Raw genomic sequence first — 24,333 nt, 5'->3', positions numbered from 1 at the left:
CCCACGCCGGTTCCTCTCTCTCTCTCTCTCTCTCTCCCTCCCGTTGTTTTTCTGCATGTGTCTGTCTGTCTGTCTCCCTCTCTGTCTCACTGCCTCTCGTAGCCTGCCTGTCACTCTCTGTCTCACCTCTAAACCCCTCGCAAGTCTGTCTTTCTTTCTCTCTATTAATCTATCTCACTCTCACTCCGTCTCTATCTCTCTCCCTCCCCACCTCTCTCACTAACTCTCTTGCTTTTTATCCTGCTCTCTATCTCTTTTACTCTCTTCTCCTCTCTGTCTCACATCCACTCCACACCTGTTTTTCTCTCTGTCCCCGTCTCTTCCCCCTCACCACCTGTCTCTCTCTTTCTCTCTCTCTCTACCATTCGCTCACTGTCTATCGTTCTCTGCATCTACCTGACTGCCTTACTCTGTCTGTCTCTCTCTTTACCTATCTGTCTCACTCCTTCCCTCTCTCATTCAGCTATCTAACTCTTCCCCTCTCTGTCCGTCTGTCTGTCTCACCCCATCACTCTGTCCACCTGTCTCTCTCTCTCTCTGACCCAGTCTCTCTTTCTCTCTCTCTCCCTCCCCTCTCTCTCTCCCTATACCACTGTCTCTCTGTCTGTCTGTCTGTCTGTCTTTCTCTCTCTCACCTTCCCTATGATTGCCTCACTCTCTCTCCCACCACGCCGTTCTCTCTCTCTTTCTCTCTCCCCCTCTCTCTGACTCCATCTGCCACTCTCCCTCTCTCACTATCTTCACATGTCTATTTGTCTGTCTGGTTCTCTCTCTATTTCCGCCTGTCACTATATCTCTCTACATGCCAGTCCGTCTCTATCTCGATCCATCTCTCTCTATTCCTTCCCACCTCCCTCTCTCCCCTGCCTGTCTCTCTCTCTCTCTTTCTCTTGTCGCCTGTCTGTCTCTGTCTCCCCCCCTCACTCTCTGCAGTCTTTTTCTCTCTCTCGCTCTATCTTCGCCAATCTGACCCTCTCTATCTCTCTGCCTGTCTGTCTCTCTCTTTGTCTTACTCTTTCCCCCTCTCCGCCTATCTGTTTCACTCTCTCTCCGCCTATCTGGCTACCCGCCTCTCTCCTCCGACTCCCCCCCCCCCCCCTCTCTCTCTCTCTGCCTCTGCCTTGAAGCCTCTCTCAGTTTCTCTCTTCTTGTGGCTGTCTCTGTCTGTCTGTCTGTCTCTCTCTTTCTCTCTCTATCTATCGCTCTCCCCGTATCTATGTCTGCCTGTCTGTTTCTCCCCCCTCTCTATACGCCTCTCTGTCTCTGTCGTGTTTCTCTCTCTCCCCCTCTGTCTCACTCTCTCTCTCCCTGCACCACTGTCTCTGTCTGCCTGTCCGTCTCTCTTCTCTCTCTCTCTCTCAATCACACGCACACACTGACACCCTCGTTCACTCTCCCTCCATGCCTTTCTCTCTCTCTCATCTCTCTCACTCTCCCGGCCAATCTTTCTCTCTCCCTCCCACTTGTGTCTCTCTCTCTCTCTCTGCCTACCTGTCTCTCTCTCTATCTCACTCCATGTGTCTGTCTCTGTGTCCCTCTCACACACACTCTCATTCTCTCCCTCCCTGCCTATCTCTCACTTGCGCCCCGCATCTCTCTTGTCCCGCTTCTCTCTCTCTTTCTCTCTTTTGCGGCTGTCAGCTGCTCTCTCTGTCTCTCTCCATACGGCTGTCTCTACGTTTTCTGCCTCCCTGTCACTCATAGTCTGGTCTGTCGCTTTCAGGCTCTCTCCCTGTCTCCCACCCTAGGTTATTGTCTCTCTTTCTCTCTCGTTCCATCGTGCCTGTCAGTTTCTCTCCCCGTTTATCTTTCTCCCTCTCTCCCGCACTCTTCCCCCTCTCTCTCTATTTGCATGCCTGACTCTCTCTATCTCTCTGTCTGTCTGTCTGTCTATCCCTCTGCCTATCTGTCTCTCTCTTCGCCTATCTGTCTCTGTCTCCCCCCTCTCTCTCACCCCGTCTCTCTCTCTCTCTCTCTCTCTGCCTATCCGATCTCTCTCTCTCTCACCCCCTTCTCTGCCTGTTAGTTTCTCTCTCTTTTTCTCTCACGACCTGTCTCTATCTCTCTCCACCCCTCCCTGCACAACTGTCTCTGGCCATCTGGTGAGCTCTGTGGTGGCCTCCAGCTGGCCTCCTTCTTTAGAGAGATCTCTCTGCCTCTCTCCCTATCTCTCTTTCTCTCTTTTCCTCTCCGTGACTGTCTCTCTCTGTCTCTCTGCTCTCTGATTGTTTCACTGCCTGTCTCTCCCTCCGCCTGTCCATCTGTCTGTGTGTCTGTATGTATCTCGACCTCTATCTCCGCCTGTCTGTGGCTCTTCCGTTCTCTGCCTGTGTGTTTTTCTCTCTCCCACCTCTCTCCCTCCCTGCTCCTCTCTCTCTCCCTACACTATCGTCTCTTTCTCTTTCTTTCACTCACACACACACACTCGTTCGCTCTCTACCCGTTGTCTCTTTCTGTCACTATCTACCTCTCTCTGTTTGTCTGTCTCGCTTTCTCCGCCCCTCTCTCTCTCACCACCTGTCACTTGTTCTCTCCCGTATATCTTTCTCTCCTTCTCTCTCAGCCTGTCTGTCTGTCTCTCCCTCCCCACCTGTCTTTATCTCTCGCTATCTCTGTCTCTCTCTCTCTCTTCTCTCTGCCTGCGAGCCTCTCTCTCTCTTTCCACACAGCTATCTCTCTCTGCCTCTTTGTCTCATTCTGCCTGTCTGTTTGTCTGTCTGTGTCTCTCTCCCTCTGTCTGTCTCTCTTTCTCCCTCGCTCTCTCTCTCTCTTTCTCTCGCCACTCCAGTTTCCCTCTCTCTCTGTCTCTTCCTACACCACTGCCCCTCTCTCTGCCTCCCTCCCCACCAGTCTCCCTCGCGCTCTCCCTCCATGCTTTTTTCTACCACATTGTCTCTCTCTTTCTCTCCCCCGCTTGTATTTCTCTCTCCCACGTTTGTCTTTCTCTTTTCTTTCTCTGCCTGCCTCTCTCTCAGTCTCTCACTACATGTGTCTGTGTCTCTCTGTTTCCCTCTGTCACACACATTCTGTCACTCTCTATCCACTCTGTCTCTCTCTCTCTCCCACTCTATCTATCTAACACTCTCCCCATGCCTGCCTCTCTCCCACTCACTCTCTCTCATTGCCTCTGTCTCTCTCTCGTTCGGTCCCACGTCTTTCTCACGCGCTCTCTCACCCTGTCTATCCCTCTATCCACTTCTCTCTCTCTCCATCTCTCTCTCTGTCTGTTTGTGTCTCTCTCCCTGCCTGCCTGTCTCTCTCTTTCCTTCTCTCTCAGCCTGTCTGTCTCGCTCCCCCCACAAGTCTCCATGTCGCTGTTCCCGCCTGTCTTTCTTTATCTCTCTCCCACTCCCTCCCTCTCTGTCTCTATCTCTCTCTCTCTCTCTCTCTCTCTCTCTCCCTCGCTACCTGTAAGCCTCTCTCTGTCTGTCTCTTTCTATGCGGCTGTCTCTCTCTGCCTCACTCTCTTTACCTGTCTGCCTGTCTCTCTCCGCCAATCAATCTCTCTCTCTCTCTTTCCTTCTCTCTCTCCCTCTCTCTCTCTTCGACTGCCTGTGGCTCTCTCATTCTCAGCCTGTGTTTCTCTCTCCCTGCCTCTCTCTCCCCATCTCTCTCGACATTCCTGCCTGTCTGACTAGTTTTCTCTCAGTCTCTGCCTGTCTGTCTGTCTCTCGCTCTCACACTATCTCTGTCTGTCTGTATCTCTCTCTCCGCCTGTCTGTCTCTATTTCTCTCTCTTTCTCGTTCTACAGCAGTGTCTCCCTCCTCCTGTCTCTCCCTCCCTCCCTCCCCACCAGTCACTCTTACTGTCTCCCTCCACGCCTTTCTCTATCGCTTTCTCCGCCTCTCTGACTCTCTATTTCACTCTCTCACTCTCCCCCACCTGTCTCTCTCTATCCCCGACTGTGTTTTTCTCTCTCCTTCCCTCTCTCTTCCTTTCTCTGTCTCTCTGTCTCTACGCCTGTCTTTCTCTCTCTCTTTCTCCGTCTCTCTCTCTGCCTGCTGATCTGTGTGTGTGTGTGTGTGTGTCTCCCCGCCTATCTCCCTCTTTCTCTCAATGCCTATCTGTTTCAATCCCCGCCTCTCCCTCTGTCCCCACCTGTCTCTCTCTGCCCATCTGTCTCTCTCTCTCTCTCTCTCTTCCTCCAGCTGGCTATCTCTGTCTGTCTCTCTCTGCTTGTCTGCCTGACTGTCTCTCTCTCACACTGCCTGTCTCTGTCTCTCTCTCTCTGTCTCTCTCTCGCACTGCCTGTCTCTGTCTCTCTCTCGCACTGCCTGTCTCTGTCTCTCTCTCGCACTGCCTGTCTCTGTCTCTCTCTCGCACTGCCTGTCTCTGTCTCTCTCTCACACTGCCTGTCTCTGTCTCGCACTGCCTGTCTCTGTCTCTCTCTCGCACTGCCTGTCTCTGTCTCTCTCTCGCACTGCCTGTCTCTGTCTCTCTCTCTCTCTGTCTCTCTCTCGCACTGCCTGTCTCTGTCTCTCTCTCTCTGTCTCTCTCTCGCACTGCCTGTATCTCTCTCCGCCTGTCCAGCTGTCTGTCTGTCTGTCTCTCTCTCTCTCTGCGCCTCGCTGTGGCTCTCTCGTTCTCTGCCTCTCGTTTCTTTCTCACCCACACACTCACTCTCGTTCTGTCTCTACCCATCTATTTCTCTCTCTCATACTGTCTATATCTCTTTGTCTGTCTGATTCGCTCTCTCTCTCTCTCTCTGAATCTCTCTCTTTGTCTCACCCTCTCTCTCCTCCCCATCTGTCATGCGTACGTCACCCTCTCTCATGCGTATGTCTCTCTCCTTCTGTCTCAGCTTGTCTGTCTGTCTCTCTCCCCGCATGTTTCCATCTCGCTGATCCCTCCTGTCTTTCTCTGTTTCCCTCCCTCCCTCTCCCTCTGTTTCTCTGTCTTTCTCTCTCTCACTCCCTCGCTGCCTGCAAGCCTCTTTCTCTGTCTCTTTCCGTGCCGTTGTCTCTCTCTGCCTCTCTGTCTCACTCTACCTATCTGCCTGTATGTCTCTCTCCCTCTCTCCGCCTGTCTGCCTCTAGTTTTTTTCTCTCTCTCTGTCTCTCTCTCTTTCTCTTCCTACATCAGTGTCTCCCCCTCTGTCTCCCTCACACCCCACCTGTCTGTCTTGCTCACTCTCTCACCACGCCTTTCTCTATCGCTTTCTCCGAATCTCTGTTTTTCTCTTTCACTCTTTCACTCTCCCCACCTGTCTTTCTCTCTCACCACGCCTGTCTCTCTCTTCTCTCTCTCTCTGCCTGTCAGTCTGTCTGTCTATCTCACTCCACATGTCTGTCTCCCTCTATCTCCCCCCTCACCACACATTCTGTCTCTATCTATCTCTCTGTCTGTCTATCTTTCTATCTAACTATCTATATATCTATCTAAACTCTCTCCTCGTCTCTCTGTCTGTCTGTCTGTCTGTCTCCCTCTCTTGTTGCCTCAATCTCTCTTACTCTCTCTCTCCCCCGTCTGTCACTCATTCTCTCCCTCCCTATCTCTCACACTTGCTTTTTCCGCCTGTCTCTCTGTCCCCATCTGTCTTTGTCTCGATCCCTCCCTTCCTCTCTCCCTGTCTCATTCTTACTCTCTGTGTCTCTCCGCCCGTCTCTCTCTCTTTCTCCCCACCTGTCTTTCTGTCTCTCTGTTTGTCTCTCTCTGCCAATCTCTCTCTCTCTCTGTCTGTCCGTCTCTCTCTTCGGCTCTGTCTCGACCTCTTTCCCGATTGTCACTCGCTCTCTCATGCATATCTCTCTGAGCCTGTCTGTCTGGCTGTATCTCTCTTCAGCAGAAGTCTGTATCTCTCTCGCCCCCCACCTGTGTGCCTCCCTGTCTCAAGCTCTCCCCGCCTCTCTCACTCTCCACTCTCTGTCACCACCTGTCTGTCTGTTTTTTTCTGTCTCTCTGCTCGCAATATACCTTCTGTCTCTCCCTCTCCACACAGGCGCACCCTCCCCGCCAGGCTCACTCGCTCAGTACCCTTCCCAGCAATTCTCTTTCATTTTTTCTCTCACTCTCTCCCCTGCCCTCTCTCTCTCTTCACCCCCACCACTTCTCTCTCTCTCTGCCTCTGTTTCTCTGCCCGTCAGTGTCACTCTCTCTCTGTCTCTCTCTCTCTCTACCTGCCTGTCTCTCTCTCCCAAACCTGTCTCTGTCTCTCCCTCTTCCTGTCTCTCTCTCTCAATCTCTCGGCTTCCCACCACACCTGTTTCTCCATCTTTCCCTCTTTGCATCTCTCTCTCCCTCCCCCGCCTGTCTACCTCTCTCTCTCTTTCTGTCTCTGGCTGTCTGTCCCTCTCTCTCACTCCTCACCTCTCCCAGTCTCTCTCTCTCTGCACCACTTATCTTTCACTCTCTCCACCTCCTCTCCTGTCTCTCTTTCCCCCCTCTCTCTCTCGCACTCTATCTCCGTCTGTTTCTCCTTCTCACCACTCTCGCTCTCTCTCGATCTACCTGCTTGTCTGTCTTTCTCTTTTTCACTCTTCCCATGTCTGACAGTCATTCTGTCTCATTGCCTGCCGTTTCCTGTGTTCCTGCTTCTCTTGCCCTTTCTCACTTTGCCTGAGTGTCTTTCTCTCTCACACACACTTTCTCTCTCTCTCTGACACACACACACCCTCCCCGTCAGTCTCTCAACCCCTCTCTACCTTCCCGCCTCTCTCTCACCGTCGCCACGCCTGCCTCTCTCTCACACCTACTGTCAGTCTCTCACTATATTTCTCCACATGTATGTCTCTTTCTTTCTCTCACACTCTCTGTCTGCGTCTCTCTCTCTCCCCCTTCCCACTTGTCTCTCAACCTCTCATTCTCCCTCCCACCTCTAGCTCTCCCTGCACAGTTCTCTCTCTCTCTCTCGCTCACTAAATCTCTCTCTCTCTCGCTCTCTCACTCTCTATATACCTCTCCACTGTAACTTTTGTCTCGCCGTGTCTCTTCCACTAACTGCCTCTCCCCCTCTACTCCTGTCTCTCTCTCTCTCTGTCCCTCTCTCTGTCACCTGTCTCTCTATCCCCACTTCTCTCTCTCTCCCTCCCAGCCTCTCTACCTCGTGCTATCTCCCTGTCTGTCTGTATCTCCATCTCCCTCTCCGTCTCTCTCTCTTTGCCCATCTGTCTCTCTCTATCAATCCGCCTGTCTGTCACTCTCTGTCTCTCTCTCCTCCTTTCTCTCTTTCTCACTTCCTATCTCTCTCTCCCCCCGCTTCTCTCTCTACCTGCTCTGCTCTCTCTCACTCTCTCTCCCTGTCAGACTCTCCCTCTCTTTCTCTGCCTGTCAGGCGCTCTCCCTGTCTCGCTCTTTCTCTCTTATTCTCTCTCCACATGTCTACATCTCCCCGCCCCTCTTTCTCTGTCTCGCCTTCCACACCTGTCTTTCTGTGTATTTCTCTCTCACAAACATACTCTTGTTTGCCACTCTCTCTCTCCAACACCTCTCTCCCTCTCCATGTCTGTCAGACTCTCTGCCTGTGTGTCTCTCTCTCGCTGCTTCTTCCTCTCCTTGCCTCTCTCTCACTCTCCCTATCCTGCTCTCGATCTTTGTTTCACTCCCTCCCTCCGCATGTCAATCGCTCAGTCTCTCTCCCCCCTCTCTATCTCTTGCCCCTCGCTCCCACTCCCTCTCTCTCTCCCTGCCTATCTGCCTCTCTGTCTCAAGCATTCCCAGGTTGTCTCTCTCCCCGCCTCTCTCACTCTCCACGATATGCTCTCACCTGTCTGTCTGTCTGTTGTTTTCTGTCTCTCCGCCTGTCAGTCTCTCTCTCTCTCGCTTACAAACTACTCTCTCTCCCTCCCCGAGCACTACTGTCCCTCCCTCTCACCCCTGTCCCTCTCCCCCCACCACCTGTCTCTCTCCCTCTGTTTCTCTGTCTGTCAGTCTCTCTCTCTGTCTCTCTCCACATGTCAATCTCTCTCTGTTTCACGCTGTCATTCTCTCTGTCTCACGACCATTCTTCTCTCTCTCGGTCTTTCGATCTGCCACCACACGTGTCTCTCCCTCGCTCGCCCTCTGCATATCTCTCTCTCTCTATATATATCTCTCTCCCTGCCTGTCTATCTCTCTCTCTTTCTGATTCCGCATGTTTGTCTCTCTCTCTTTCATTCCTCACCTCTCCCAGTATCTGTCTCACTGCCTGTCTCTCACTCTCTCCACCTCTGCGCCCGTCTCTCTCTCCCACTCTCCCTTTCTCTATCGCTCTCTCTGCCTCTCTCCACCTGTGTCGTTCTGTCTCTCTCTCTCCAGTTGTCTCTCTCTCTCCCTCTCCCCCACTCTCCCTGCCTGTTTCTCCCTCCCACCACTCTCGCTCTCCCTCAATCCACCTCTCTCTCCTCGTCTGTCTTACTCCTTTCACAACAACCATTCCTGTCCCTGCTCTATCCATATCTTTGAAATGGCCACATCGAAGTCCCAGATACCAACCCACCTGCAAGTTCACCCACCTTATTCCAATTGCTCCTGGCATTGAAGTAGACACAATTCAAACCACCTTCCTACTTGCCAGTGCCCTTTTGCGACCTTGAAACCATATTTCTGACCTCACTACTCTCAACGTCCTGGACACTGGAGTTACAATTTAAGTTCCCATTACCTTACTGAATTAGCTTAAAACCTCCCGAAGAGCATTATCATTTTTCCCTCCCCCTCCCCCCCACCCCCCCCCCCCCGCCCCCAAGATATTGGTACCCCTCTGGTTCAGGTATGGACCATCTTGTTTGTAGAGGTCCCACCCATACCAGAATGAGCCCCAATTCTCCAGGTACCTGAAATCCTCCCTCCTGCACCATCCCTGAACACAGTTTTCAAGTTGGGTGCACTTCCCACTGATGAAATCAACTGGGACACTCGTGATGATCCTTACCTCCCACATTCTACAGGAGAAACATTCAACTATTCTTACTATTCTAAATTCCCGAACAGACTATTTAAAAAATAAAGAGAAAGAAACAAAAACTAGATCCCTTACCAATCCGGTGCACAGAACTTTTTTTTTGGTTAGAGGAGGTGCATAGGTGGGAGGCCTTTCCGTTCAGGCCCAAATATGTCTAGATTGGAGTGGTGCTGGAAAAACACAGCAGGAAAATCGACGTTTCGGGCAAAAGCCCTTCATCAGGTATAGAGGGAGGGTGCCTGCAGAGTGGAGAGATGAATGAGAGGGGGGTGAGAGTGGGGAGAAAGTATGTTACTTCACTTACTCAGCAGTCCCGTGTCCACTCTTGCTCAGCGTGCGCTCGCCTATTCATGAGGTAAGTTTGTAAATCTGTAACTCACCTTCCCAGCAGCCGCCTGGTCATCGCTCTCACTCTTTCTGCTGCTAAACAAAAATGGAGGACCCTGACACTCAAGGTAAGTTCTTAACTCAGTGATTCACCTTCTCGGCAGCCCCCAGTTATCAAAAGATGACATAATTGAAGTGACTGAAGCTCACCCATGGGAATGGTGCCAAAACCAGATGGTAACCAGTGGTGATGTGTGGACTATCGCAAAGTCAGTGCAGTTACAATGTGTGATTCATATCTGATTCCACGGTTGGAAGACTGTATTGAAAAGATGGGACAAGCAACATATATTTCTAAGTTGGACTTAATCAGAGGATACTGGCAGGTACCCTTATCCAAAAGAGCAAAGACAATTTCAGCTTTCATAATACCAAATGGACTGTTTAATTTTAAAGTCCTGCCATTTGGTATAAAAAATGTGCCAGCCACATTTTAAAGGCTAACCAATAAAGTCATTTCCAATTAACCAATTGTGTGGTTTACATTTATAACCTGGTGATTTTTAGTCTCACATGGAAGGAACATTTGCAGCATTTATCAGAATTATTCATTCAGCTTTGGGAGGCAGGTTTGGTGATAAATCTGGATGAGTGAATTTGCCAAAGCCCAAGTCACCTTCCTGGGCTATATTCTCGGACATGGACAGATGGCCCCATGGAATGTAAAAACAAAGGTTATTGGGGAGTTTCCTGGGATTAAGTGCTTTTTACTGGAAATTCATATCAAAGTTTAGCAGTGTGGCTGCTCCACTCACTGAATTACGAGAGAAATGTAAGACGTTTCAGTGGGCAGCAGACTGTCAGAAGATATTTGATAGCCTGAAAACCATGTTAACCACTACCCCAGTATTGGCCACACACCGTGGCCACTCAGGGTAGCTATCCATGTGAGTAATGTGGGTGTTGGTGCTGTACTCTTACAGGAAAACGAGAAGATTGAAAGACCTATTAGGTACTTCTTGAAGAAATTCATCAGCAGAAATATTCAACAATTGAGAAGGAGACTTTGAGCTTGGTGTTGGCATTACAACATTTGTTTATGTTACCAGTGATGTGTCTGAGACAATCAAAAATACTGATCATAACCCATTAAAGTTTTTCGAGAAATTTAAGGACAAAAATTCCAGGCTGTTAGATTGAGCCTGTTATTGCAGCTTGTACATGTGACAGCATGAGGAAATGTGATTGCCGACACATTGTTGAGACTTGGATAAAAAATGGAGGTGTTCAGTGGCAGGAGTAAACAGACTAAACTGTTTACATATTTACATGTTTACATGTGCATGTGCATGTTTACATATTCATAATCAATATAACGTATATGTACTGTAGCGTACTAACAGTGTACGGCTAAAGGGTTTTAAAATGAAGCTGTCTTTGTCTTTTGATGGTTCTTTTTTTATAAATGGGAAGGTGTGACAATGATGCCCCTTTAACAAGGTTATGTTGTCCTTTTTTTTAAGAGGGGTTATAAAATCAGTAATGCCAAATTGGCTCACAGACACTGCCCAAGTCAACAATCAGAGGAGGTCTTTAGGTTTTTTTTTAAACAGTCATACAATGAAAGGGGAGCGGCCAGTTTTCCCAGTTCAGTTTTTTTTAGTTTAGTTTAGCTTTTGCAAGCAGTCAGAAGCTACTAGTAGCAGAGAAGCAGCTACAGTGAAAAGAGGTTCCATGATTCAACAGAGATCTTACCTGAACTTACTCTCTGAAATCACTCGTTTATGGAATATTGTGGGATTTGGAACAGCTTCATTAAGTTAGCAATTTTGAGTTGGTTCGAGTTTATTCTAATTCAATTTATTTCTGTTCATATTCCAACCACAGTGTGTAAGTACATTCTGTTTTGCTTGAAGCCGGGTGCTTTGACCAGCTGCGTTGCTCCGGGAAAATCCACTCTACATTTGCCTTTAAAAAATAAAAGTTTGGGTCTGGGCTACCTTCGTAAAATATTTTGAGGGGGTCTAGCCTGGTCCATAACAATATTATACTGATGACTGTCTACCTGGTTTATTCTTGTGTGAGTTTTTTTTTGGCTTTCATGTTTCTCTGGCTGCATCCTGCTTCAGCACATTTTCAGTAACATAATTTGTTTTTAAAAGTTGGGCACCATTTGAGCCTGTGAAGTTTCTTTGCTTCACAGTAAGAAATTCTAGTGTCTAGCATCTGTCCTGCCCATTGCACTGGTTTATTAAGTGTGTCCTTTGTTGTGCTCTACTTTAAGAAATAGAATTGACTCTGAAGGTCTCCTGCACAACGTTTGTTCTCCTCTTAGGATTGATCTGTGTTGCTTCTGGACCTGTGTTTAACTCACTGTCTGAATGGATCTGTCTAGAATGTGGACTTCTTTGGACTGTAATAAATCAGACAACACATTAGCAGCACCTACCACAATTTGGTCTGTAATGTTGTTGGAAGAAGATATCAAAAAGGAGTTTTGAGTCCCTGTGTTTAGCAGCACAATCGGCCTGTATTCAGAGCTTCTAATCAATGCAGTGTGGGAGAGGGGCAGCTATACCGGGCAGCAGAGGACAGGGATGACATCGCTGTTCTCTGCTCAGATCTGCTCGATGCACAGACTCATGATCATTCACAACCAGCTCAAACTGGTCTTGGGAGCCAAGGTAAATCAAGGCATGAGCAAGGGATCTGGGCTGACCAATCCTTAATCTCCTTCACCAACAGGACAGATTACCTGAAGGTGCTAGGAATATGGTTTGAACATGTGTAAAATCTTGGGCGGCAGAAACTGATCTTTTGGGAACACAGTTCTGTATAAGGATAAGCCGAAGGGCAAAACATAATGATGATATTCGACAGCTGCATGAGACAATAGATTGACTCGGATGGCCTGAAGGGGCTGAAATTGTTGTTGATACTCGACAAGCTGCATGACCTGGAATGAGTCCTGTGAATCCAGATTTGTTTTCTGCACAGGCAAGTGGTTTTGTGTTCTGTATCTGTGCCTTGCTGTTTGTTACACTGTATACACGAGAGAGTTTTATTCCAAGTCATAGTCAAAGAGTCATAAAGATGTACAGCATGGAAACAGACCCTTCGGTCCAACCCGTCCATGCTAACCAGATATCCCAACTCAATGTAGTCCCACCTACCAGCACCCGACCCATATCCCTCCAAACCCTTCCTATTCATATACCCATCCAAATGCCTGATAAATGTTGCAATTGTACCAGCCTCCACCACTTCCTCTGGCAGCTCATTCCATACCCGTACCACCCTCTGTGTGAAAAAGTTGTCCCTTAGGTCTCTTTTATATCTTTCCCCTCTCACCCTAAACCTATGCCCTCTCGTTCTGGACTCCTCGACCCCAGGGAAAAGAGTTTGCCTATTTACCCTATCCATGCCTCTTATAGTTTTGTAAACCTCTATAAGGTCACCCCTCAGCCTCTGACGCTCCAGGGAAAACAGCCCCAGCCTATTCAGACTCTCCTTATAGCTCAAATCATCCAACCCTGGCAACATCCTTTTAAATATTTTTTGATCTCTTTCAAGTTTCACAACATCTTTCCGATAGGAAGGAAACCAGAATTACATGCAATATTCCAACAATGTCCAAACCAATGTCCTGTACAGCCGCTACATGACCTCCCAACTCCTGTACTCAGTCCTCTGACCAATAAAGGAAAGCATACCAAACACCTTCTCCACTATCCTATGACTCCACTTTCAAGGAGCTACGAACCTGCACTCCAAGGTCTCTTTGTTCAGCAACACTCCCTAGGACCTTACCATTAAGTGTATCAGGCCAGCTAAGACTTGCTTTCCCAAAATGCAGCACCCCACATTTATCTGAATTAAACTCCACCTGCCACTTCTCAGCCCATTGGTCCATCTGGTCAAGATCCTGTTGTAATCTTAGATAACCCTCTTCACTGTCCACTACACCTCCAATTTTGGTGTCATCTGCAAACTTACTAACTGTACCTCTTATGCTCACACCCAAACGATTTATGTAAATGACAAAAGGCAGAGGGCCCAACACTGATCCTTGTGGCACTCTACTGGTCACAGGCCTCCAGTCTGAAAAACAACCCTCCACCACCCCCTAGAGCCAGTTCTGTATCCAAATGGCTAGTTCTCCCTGTATTCTGTGAGATCTAACCTTGCTAATCAGTCTCCCATGGGGAACCTTGTCGAATGCCTTACTGAAGTCCATATAGATTACATCTACCACTCTGCCCTCATCAATCCTCTTTGTAACTTCTTCAAAAACTCAATCAAATTTGTGCCCAAAGTCCAGTTAAATTTGGTAAGTTAACACTAACGCATGTATTATAACTTTCACCATTTCTTTCAGCACCCTGGGATGCATTCCATCAGGACCAGGGGACTTATCTACCTTTAGATCCTCAAATTTTCTCAACATTACCCCTTTAATGATATTAATTGAATTGAGGTCCTTATCACCCATTATATCCTTAACATAATTTTTGGCATATTAGACACATCTTCCACTGTGAAGACTGGCAAAATAGTTATTTAAGGCCTCAGCCATTTCAGTATTGCCCAATATTAATTCCCCTTTCTCATCCTGCAAGGGACCTATATCCACTTTAGCTCATTTGCATTCATAACCTATCTTTCCTATGTTTATTCCTTGCTTCGTAGTTCTTTGTTGCTTTCTAAAGTTTTCCCAATCTTCCTGTTTCCCACTACATTTGGCTACTTTGTAAGCCTGACCTTTCAAGTGGATGCCTTCCTTTATTTCCTTGGTTATCCCAGGCTGGCTCTACTTACCATTGCTATTCTTGTTTTTGACCAGAATACACTTGGCTTGAGTGTTGTGAAAAATCCTCTTTGAAAGTCCTCCACTGTTCCACCACATAACTTGTGTTCCCAGTCTAATTTAGCCAACTCCTTCCTCATCCCATTATAGTGTCCCTTGTTTAAGCATGACTGCCTGGTTTTAGATGATGCTATTTCACCTATGAGATCATTAATTGTACCTGTCTCATTACACAGGACCAGATCTAAGATTGCATGCTCCCTTGTAGGTTCAGTAACATGCTGTTCAAGAAAGTTATCTATGAACTTCTCTTCAAGACTGCCTCTACTGACTTGATTCAGCCAATCAATGTGTATGTTAAAGTCCCCCATGACTACTGCTGTTCCAGATATTTCAGATATGCGTCAGATATTTCTTGACTGATCTCCTGAGCCACAATACCATTATTATTGGGTGACCTACAGACTATTTCCCCTTACCATTCCTGATCTCTACCCAAATGGATTCAACATTTTGCTCCTTAGATCTTATATCGGCTCTCTCTATTGCCCTAATTTCATCCTTAATTAAGAATGTAAGCACACCACCCTTACCCTCCTGCCTATCCTTCCTAATTACCTGATACCCTTGGATATTTAATTTCCAGTCACCATCACCCTGCAACCATGTTTCTGTAATGGCAACTAAACATACCCTTTTGTACTGATTTGCATAATAAGTTCATCAGTTTGTTTTGAATAGACAGATGCAATGTTGTTAACATTATAGAGGTGAAAAATAGATGATCCAAGTGATACCATCTCAGGATCAAATACGACACCACATTGGTGTCAGATGGAACAGATTAGTTACTTTCAAGGAGTTGTCAGAAAGCGAGATGGAATTGGTAGCAAGGGAATGGAGTTTGTTATGGGGGATTTAAAAACATGTTTCCACCTTTTCAATATTTAATTTGAGAAAGAATCTGGTAATCCAGCACTGGCTGGCAGATAGACAGACTAATCAATTGGCAACAGCAGGAAAGTTGAGAGAAGTGATAATGAGCAAATTGCCCTTTAATTTTTCCGATCTGAAAAATGAAGTTTTCTGTGGGCACCGATATGTAGAAAGTCTGTAGATGACAGAAATTTGTCTGTGTTGTTAATTGTGAAGCATGGTCTCAGGCCATAGTCTGATATTGATCAGGAGGCAAATTGGGCAGGGAAGGGGCAGATGGAATTTAACCCAAGTAAGTGTGAGGTTATATTTTTGGGATGTCTAATAAGAGAAGGATAACCAAAATGAATGGTAAGTCTTGAGGGAGTACTGAGGAACAAAAAGGCCTTGGTGTACAAGTCTATAGATCCATGAAGGTATCAGCACAGGTAGACAGAGTAGGGAAGATCAGTGGCTTGTCTTCATTCACAAAGGCATAGACTATTGGAGCAAGGAAGTCTTGTTGCAACTTTATAGAACAATGCCTAGACCACAGATAGAATAGTGTGTGCATTTCTGATCACCAATTGATCACCAATTCCATCTCGCTTTCTGACAACTCCTTGAAAGTAACTAATCTGTTCCATCTGACACCAATGTGGTGTCGTATTTGATCCTGAGATGGTATCACTTGGATCATCTATTTTCCACCTCTATAATGTTAACAACATTGCATCTGTCTATTCAAAATTGGTAGAACGTGACTGCACTGGAAATTCATCAGGATATGGCCTGGGATGGAAAATCTCACTTATGAGTAGATACTGGATAGAGTAGGTTTGTTTCTTCCTGAAGCAGAAGTGGCTGCGGTATTCTAATTAAGGTGTACAAAATTATGAGAGGTAAAGATAGAGTAGATAGTGAGAATAATTTTCTGGAGATAATGAGAACTGCAGATGCTAGAGATCAGAAAAGATAAAGAGTGGAGCTGGGAAAAGCACAGCAGATTAAGTAGCATCAGAGGAAGAAGGGAGTTGATGTTTCAGGTCAGAAGCTTCCATCAGGGTTCTGATGAAAGGTTTCAACATGAAACATTGACTCCCCTCCTCCTCTGAAGCTGCTTGACCTGCTGTGCTTTTTCCAGCTCCACTCTTTATCCAGTGAGAATAATGGCAGGTGTGTCTGAGGCAGGGTTTAAGGTAAGGAATAAGTGATTTAGATGGAATCTGAGCAAAAATGTTTTCACCCAGAGGGTGATGGAAATATGGAACATGCTGCCTGAAAGGATGATGGAAACATGTACTCTCGCAACATTTAAGAAGAATCTGATGCACATTTAAATACCAGGGCATAGTAAGCTATGGACTGGGTGCAGAGAAATGGGATTATTTTAGAACAATGAACAGTACAGCCCAGGAAGAGGCCCTTCAGCCCACCAAATCTGCACTGACACAGGACGCCTTGCTAAACTAAAAACTTTTTGCCTCTTTGGTGTTTGTTGGTCAGAATAGACATGGCTACCCAAAAGGCTTGTTTCTGAGCTGTGTGCCTCTTTGCCTCCAAGTTTGGAGTGTCAATCCAAGCCCATTATTGGCACAGCACAATGACATCCTCCTACTATAACAAGAAACATTCCAAAAGATAACATAAGCATCAGATTGTTCAGCAGGTAGAGTCCAATGTGGTAGATTTGGTAACTTTAAGCAGTTTTGTGAGATCACCTCTAAAAAGATGATATGAAAATTAGACACTTATTTGGCTGAATAGATATTGTTGGCCTTACATTGTTAGTGCGGGATGATCATTTGGATTAGGATTATTAGTCTGTAACCTTAAAAGTCAGAAATCTTGACCAACTATTACTGGCCTGGCTGATACCTCAGAGTGGGATTACACTTTACATCTTTTGATGATCAAAAGTCAAGATCCAGAATCCACATTTTCAGTCAAAAAAATCTTTTCAGCAATATTTACCAACAATGATAAAGTTATCAATAAGACTATTTATTTCTCAGTGAAGAAGAATAAATCTTTGTTGAATTACTAAGCATACATCCAACTAGATTTTCCATGATTAGTGCCAAACATTCCAGGTAAAAGAGGAAATGTTTGGTGGAAAAGTACAAATAAGTTTAATGGATATCTAGATGACCCTGTAATTTCACTGAATTGAAAAAGCCATTCACCACCCAGGATGTCACAAAACTACCTTTTAGCCAGTGAAGTACTGATATCCTTTGATGACTATGTTTCAGTCTGTGAGGAATTGCTTGGGTTAGATGAAGATTACATTCTGTTTTGTGAGAAGTTACCTTGGTTTCTCCAGGAACATAGGCTTTCATCTAAGGAAGATCCAATAACATTTGGTGAAGATTTCCCACAGCTTTCCCTATTTACTGAAGCTCCATGCCGAGTGAATTGAACAGTGTGTTGGAAGAACTTTGTCAGCTTTTATTAAAAGTTTGATCAGCTAGTCATATTATGACAGACTCTTCCTTCAGAGATGCTGAATAAGAAGCCAATTCGAGCGGAGCCTGAAAATATGTCACCGTCATCCTCAGTTCCATCATTTCAAGAAGAAAATAACATTCAAGGACAAAGAACAAGTGCAGAAAATTGGGATTCACACTCTTTTAATGGCAGTTATGTCTGTGTAGACTCAATAGGGCAAAGGGTCTTTTCTGTACTGTATGAATCTATGAATCTGTGATTACTGGGACCTGACCTCTTGGTGATGCCAGTTTATGTGACTAGCAGTGCTGTTTAAGAAGCTTTGCATGTGTCTATTGAAGAAGTGGCAGATGTTCACGTGCATTGGTTTCACAAAGTGCTCATAATGATTTTTCAATCAATGGCAAACTGACAAGATTGTTCAAGATTGCACAATACTGTACATGCAAAAAAGTTCTTCAGCAAAACATAAGTATATTCATTTCTCAGACTTCTGTCTGAGTCCAGAAAATGCTTCATTTTTATTTAGTATTCCAGACATTCTGTCAGACATTGCAAATGTTATTGCTGAAGTTCATCTCACATCATCTTTCCATCCAGAATTCTTTGCAGCAGAACAGACATAGTCTTGCCAGACCTGACTGGAAATCTCCCAGTGAAGGCTGTTTGAAAAGGTTTTTATTGTCTAGTTGCAGTCTTGTTAGTCTTTTGAAGAAATTAATATTTTCTCTATAGTCATTCTAACGATTCATTCTCTATTTGCTTTAATCTTGAGAATACAGTGCAAAACAACCTCAGATGTTGCTTATGCTACTGAACAAGGCATCTCTCCATTCCTCTTCAATGTTGCAACTTCACCATTCAACCATCCTTCATTGTCAGATCTTCTCTTGAACGGCAGATATTACGAAAGAAATAAGATTAACTGGAGTTAATTTCACCCTCTTGTTGAACACCTGTTTATCTTGATGCTGATGTGTCAACCTCCTGGTCATCAATCCTGCCCATGAGATTGGCTTTGAGATGATGTTAGTAATCCTGCTCCTTTTGTTTCAGCTGCTTCCAGGCCAGCCTTCAGACACCTCAGTCCTGCTCAATTTTGCAAGACCAGTCTCTCCCAATCACTTATTCTTTCCAGTATACTTCCACACCTCATTGCCTCTCCTGTTCTGTGCTCAATCTCCTGACTTGCTACCTCTCCCCTTCACTGCCTCCTTCATTCATCAACTTTCATATATTCATTTGATCCAATGAATCTTTGCAGTTGTATATTAATACCATCAGTGAAATTGCATCCAAATGTGCCTCAGAAACAAATATTTTCACCCATAGTCACTTAGAAACCACTCACTGGCCAGCACCAAGTCCACCAATCTTCAAATAAAGGCTCCTTTTATTCACCAATCCTGCTTCCTGAGCTCTCTTACTGCACTATCTCACTTACTGCAACACCAAAGGATTGCGCTGCCTGTTCATGTTGGCTGTTCATGTTGGCTGCATCAAGTGAGATCAAACACAAGTGGAAATCCAGTCACGAGTGGTGTCACAGTCTCAAAAGGCATTACAGAATCATAGAGTCATAGAGTTGTACAGCATAGAAACAGACCCTTCAGTCCAACTTGTCCATGCTTACCAGATAACTTAAATCAATCTAGTCCCATTTACCAGCATTTGGCCCATAAACTGTTCCTATTCATGTATTCATCCAGATGCCTTTTTAATGTTGTAATTGTGCCAGTCTCCACCATTCCCTCTGGCAGCTCATTCTAAACATGCACCACCCCCCAAGTGAAAAAGTTGCCCCTTAAATCCATTTGAAATATTTCCCCTCTCACCTTAAATCAATGCCCTCTAGCCTTGGGCTGCCCTACCCTGGGAAATGTACTCTCCAGTCATTTTAATGATTCATTCTCTCTTTGTTTTAAACTTGAGAATACAGTGCAAACACCTCAGGAAGTTATTATACATCCTATCCACCAGCCTAATGAACTTACAAACCTCTATAAGATCACACTCAGCCTCCAAAGCTCCATAGCAGCATCCTTGTAAATCCTTTCTGATCCCTTTCAAGTTTAACAACATCTTTCCTATAGCATCTTTGTTCAGCAACACTCCCAGGACCCTACCATTATGCATACAATTCTTGCCATGATTTGCCTTACCAAAATGTAACATCTCACATTTATCTAAATTAAACTCCATCCTCAACCCATTGGTCCATGTGATTGAGTTCCCAATTAATTCTGAGATAACCTTCTTAGCAGTCCAATACACCACCAATTTTGGTGTCATCTGCAAGCTTGCTAACTTGTATTCACATTCAAATATTTTCTATAAATGATGAAAAACAGAAGTGGCACACTGTTGGTCACAGGCCACCAGACCAAACAGCAACCTTCCACCACCATCCTCTGTCTTCTACATTCAAGCCAATTTTATATCCAAATGGCTAGCTCTCCTGGGTTCCATATGATCTAATGTTGCTAATCAGTTTACCATGCAGAACCTCCCCAAATGCCTAGCTGAAGTCCATATAGACAATGTCCATGTATCTGCCTTTGTCAATCCTCTTTGTCACTTCCTCAAAAAACTCAATCATCAATTGGTGGTATATCAAAGTATTCTCAACATGCCACTGTTAATCATTAAGTATGTAGTACTTGTTGAACTTGCTTGTACATGTACAAGTACACAGCTGATGAGGTGGGTATTATTAGTGGGAATGTGGGAACTGTGCTGTTAGATAATGGACAGTATATTGATGAGATGGGGCCAAGGACAGATCCTTGGTGTATAGGAACTGGAAGAGAAGCCATTGCAAGTTATTCTCTCAAGTAATTCAATAGTAAAGAACAGAACCCGGTGAGAGCAGTCCCATCCAGCTGGATGACAGAGAGAAAGATATTGGAGGACAGTTTGTTTTCAAATGATTTGGGTTTTGCTAGCTAGACTAGCATTTATTGTCCATCCCTAGTTGTCCCGGAGGATGTGGCAGTGAGCCTGAACCACTGCAACTCATGTGCAGTAGGACACCCACAATGCTGTTAGGGATGGAGCTTGAGACTTATTTCCAAGTCAGAATGGTGGTGGCTTGGAGGAAAATTTGCAGGCGGAGGTGTTTCCATGTATCTGCTTCCTTTACCGTTTTAAATAGTAGAGGTTTCAAGCTTGGAAGTTGCTGTTGAAGGAGTCTTGGTGCGTTGCTGCAGACGCACTGCTGCTACTGTGCATTAATAGTGGAGCGAGTGAAGATTGAAGATGGTGGATGGGGTGACAATCAGGTGGTCTGCTTTGTCGGTGGTCTGCTTTGTCCTGGATGATGTCAAGCTTCTTGAGTGTTGTTGGAGCTACAATGATCCAAACAAGTAGGGATTACTCTATCACAGTCCTGAATTGTGCCGTGGACAGTGTGAGAAAGCATTGGAGAGATAGGATGTAGGTTATTCATAGCAGAATTCCTAGCCTCTGATCTGCTGTTGTAGCCACAGTGGCAGTTCTGTGGCTAGTCCAGTTCACTTTCTGGTCAACAGTAACCCAACAATATAGATGCTGTGGGATTCAACCATGTTAATGTTATCACCTAATATGATCTGAAGGAATACCTGAGGTCTAATGGAATGAGGGGACTGATGATGGAAATATTAATTAAGGTTAAATTGGGTTTGAATTGGTTCTTTAAACCTGGTTGGATAGTGAACAGTGGTGTGTGACTTTTAGAAAGTGTGGTTAATTGAAAGAGCAATGTCATAGTTACGGATCTTAGTCATAGAGTTGTTACAGACTGAAAGAGGCCCTTTGGCCCACCATGTCAGTGCTGGTCATCTCATATCTATCTATTCTAATCATATTTCTAGCACTTAACTCATAGCCTTGCATGCTATGGCATTTCAATTGCTTATCTAAAAGGTTCTTAAATATCCTCAGGGTACTACCTTGTACTATCCTTCAGGTAGATACCCACAACATTCTGGATTTCTTCCCCCCTCAGATCTCCTTTAAAATCACCTGCTTCTTACCTTAAAATCTGTCTGCTTGTTATTGATGCTTCAACTAGTAGTTAGATTACCTGGAGAAGGTCATTGCTTGGCACTTGCGTGGTGTGAATGTTACTTGCCACTTGCCCAACCCTGGATATTGTTCAGGTCTTGCTACATTTGAACATGGACTGCTTCAATATCTGAGGTGTCATGAATGATGCTGAACATTATTCAATCATTGGCAAAGGTCCTCACTTTCTACTTTATGATGGGCTTCATTAATGAAGCAGCTGAAGACAACTGGGTGAAAGCACTTAAATCCAAACTCAGGGATGAGTCACTGAAACTCTGCTGATATACTCAAGGCAATGAGGTAATTGCTGGGAGCTGCAGACTTAGTTCCCTGTGTCAGAGAGTTAAGATCAACACATTTCTCTAATAACCAAAACAAGCCTGATGGCCAGACAATAACTCTACTCAATAGCTACTCACTATGGTGGGACTTCATAGGTTCTGCATTTAATATTGTTGGTAAGAAGTACACACACAAAGTGTATCAATGAATAGAACATGTAGTAAAATAACTACAACTTAGTTATATTGAAGTGTTCCAAAAAACGTTCTTTATTAGTGAGCTAGATTTATTATCTATTTCTTCCATTTTATCGCATTTCAATTCCTTTATTCAGTGGCTCTTCATGAGATTTTCTTGCCGGCTTATTGACCCTTAATAAAACAGAGAAATTGAAATCAGTGAAAGTAGATCCAGGAATTCAAACAAGAGCAAATTCAACAAACTCATGTTTCCAAGATGGATCTTCCCATTCAGGGGAGAACCTCGACTTCCCAGGCCAAGGAAAGACCAGAGGCCTAAGAGAGAGGAAACAACATGGAGACCCAGGGGTTAGCACCTGATACACACCCCATCAAATCAAGGCAAAACTCAACACTGCTAGTGTGAACCCCTAAAATTTACTGAATTCCATTTTTTGTAGATTGCACAGGCTTTTGGCATATTGTTTCTGGTTCACAAGAGCTATGTTGTGTTAAGTCTCATGGTTAGTATGCCTTTAAGAGACATGCTGATGATCACATTGCATGTGAACTGAAGATATAAAGATCCATCTTAACTCGGATCATTTGAAGCACAACATTTGACTGGAAGCATGCTGTCCCTTTTACCATAATAGCTTAATATTAGCGCAGACACTTTGTGCCTGAGGAATGTGTTGTTTGACATAATAGGTAGTTGTAATAAAGATCTCGTGGATTCTTCAATACCATGATATCCATACCTAGATTCTTGTGTTGCAGGAGAAACATAAGCATGATCACATTAAGTCATACATCCTCTCTCACCAAGCTCTCACTACCCTCATCTCAGGATATCAGCATATCTTTCCTTTTTTTCTTACTTTGTGTGTTTATCTAAATACAGCTAAATTAATCACCTCAACCACTTCTTCCAATATTGAGTTCCACATCTGACCACTGCCTAGGTAAAGATATTTTTCCTGAATTTTCTGTTGGGTTTTCTGCTATTCTCCTTATATTTATAGTCAGTAACTCTGAAAACATCCGTGTCCCAAACTTCAAATCAATTTATCATTTCCAAGATCTTTATCAGTTTTTACCTCTCGGTTCTTTCTTCACTAAACAAAAGGCGCTACATTATTCTGTCTTTGCTGATTTTTATAGTCATTCAGTTCTAGAATTATCATGATAAATCTTTGTTGCACATTCTCCAATCTTCACTCTTTTCATAAAAGGAAACTCATAACAGACCGGTTAACTAAGCTCTGAATATGGTCAAGGTTCGATATCGGTTAACTATGCCGTACAATTTTGCACAATGAAAATAACTAAAATAACTCCACAGATGCCACCCCCCCCCAACCCCCCTCACTACCCCTTCAAGCCGGGTTCTTTTGTTTTGTACCTCCTCCTGGAGCGTTTTATCACTGGGTCACTTTCCTTCAACTCTGCTTCTGATTCAGGTGGGGAACTAACAGTAGCTTGTCTCTTGCTCCCAGAGCATCTCTGAAGAAATTCATTCTCCTCTTCAGCCAGTAAAGGTGTCAAAGTGGTCACATCTGCCATGTCCATCCCAGATTCTGAGGTATCTTCAACACTTGATGGAGAGGGACAAACCTATGGGTTCTGGAATAGTCAAAAGGCAGTCAAGGAGCCACACACAATTTGCTCCTGCATCATTTGTGAGTTTACAGCTCTCATATGATCCATGTGCTCATTCAGAACTGCCTGAACTTTATATGTCACAGGACCTGATCTTGCTTCGTCCATGCCTCTTACTCATGCAGGGCCATTCCTGTGGTTCTTACGCCAACCTTCGTCCCCTTGGATTTAAACTGTCTCTCTCGCTAAGCAGAGTCTTCTGTCCAGTGTTGGCCTTCCTATTGCTGTTTCACTATCCCTCCAAGTCCAGGAAGATGAGATTTAACCTGGTGCAGAGTCTTCTCCCCAGTACCAATTCTGCTGGAGCTATCCCTGTAGTTGCATGAGGGGTGGTCCGATAATCAAATAGGAACCGGCCAATTTAACATCTAGTGAAGGTGTTGGCTGTTTCTTTGAGCTTGCCTTCAAAACTTGAACTGCTCTTACTGCCAGACCATTGGATAATGGATGGTATGGAGTTGTTCTTCTCTGATGCATATCATTCAACTTAAGGAAATACTCAAATTCCCTGATGGCAAACAATAGCCTGTTACCTGTGACTACCACTTCCACGAATCTGTGAGTTGCAAAAGATGGATGCAGTTTTTTTTATCATCGTCCTCGTGTTTGACAAATGAACTCTATGCATGTCCAGCCACTTTGAGTGGGTGTCTACAATGATTAAGAACATTGAGACCATGAAAGGACTTATAGTCCTTATTGACTTATAACTATAAGTCCAGGTTTAGCCAGCCATTCCCATGAATGTGGGGCACTGCTGGCAGTAATTTTTGTCCTTGTT

The 24,333-nt window shown here is 45.0% G+C and overlaps 1 protein-coding gene across 3 annotated transcripts in view; it reads right to left on the bottom strand.

The window, feature by feature from the left end:
• Positions 1–21,969: 21,969 nt before the first annotated feature.
• The window catches only part of LOC140458536 (BPTI/Kunitz domain-containing protein), a 66,031-nt gene continuing 63,667 nt past the window's right edge, over positions 21,970–24,333 (bottom strand). For all 3 annotated transcript variants that reach the window (XM_072553312.1, XM_072553315.1, XM_072553313.1), the window contains one exon: positions 21,970–22,082. In XM_072553312.1, coding sequence (XP_072409413.1) covers positions 22,019–22,082 — 64 coding nt within the window. In that variant the 3' untranslated portion in view covers positions 21,970–22,018. The remainder of the gene's footprint in view (positions 22,083–24,333) is intronic.

This window comes from Chiloscyllium punctatum, chromosome 33, assembly GCF_047496795.1.
Source record: "Chiloscyllium punctatum isolate Juve2018m chromosome 33, sChiPun1.3, whole genome shotgun sequence".
Classification (NCBI taxonomy): Eukaryota; Metazoa; Chordata; class Chondrichthyes; order Orectolobiformes; family Hemiscylliidae; genus Chiloscyllium; species Chiloscyllium punctatum.
This window is presented reverse-complemented; position numbering and strand designations above follow the sequence as displayed.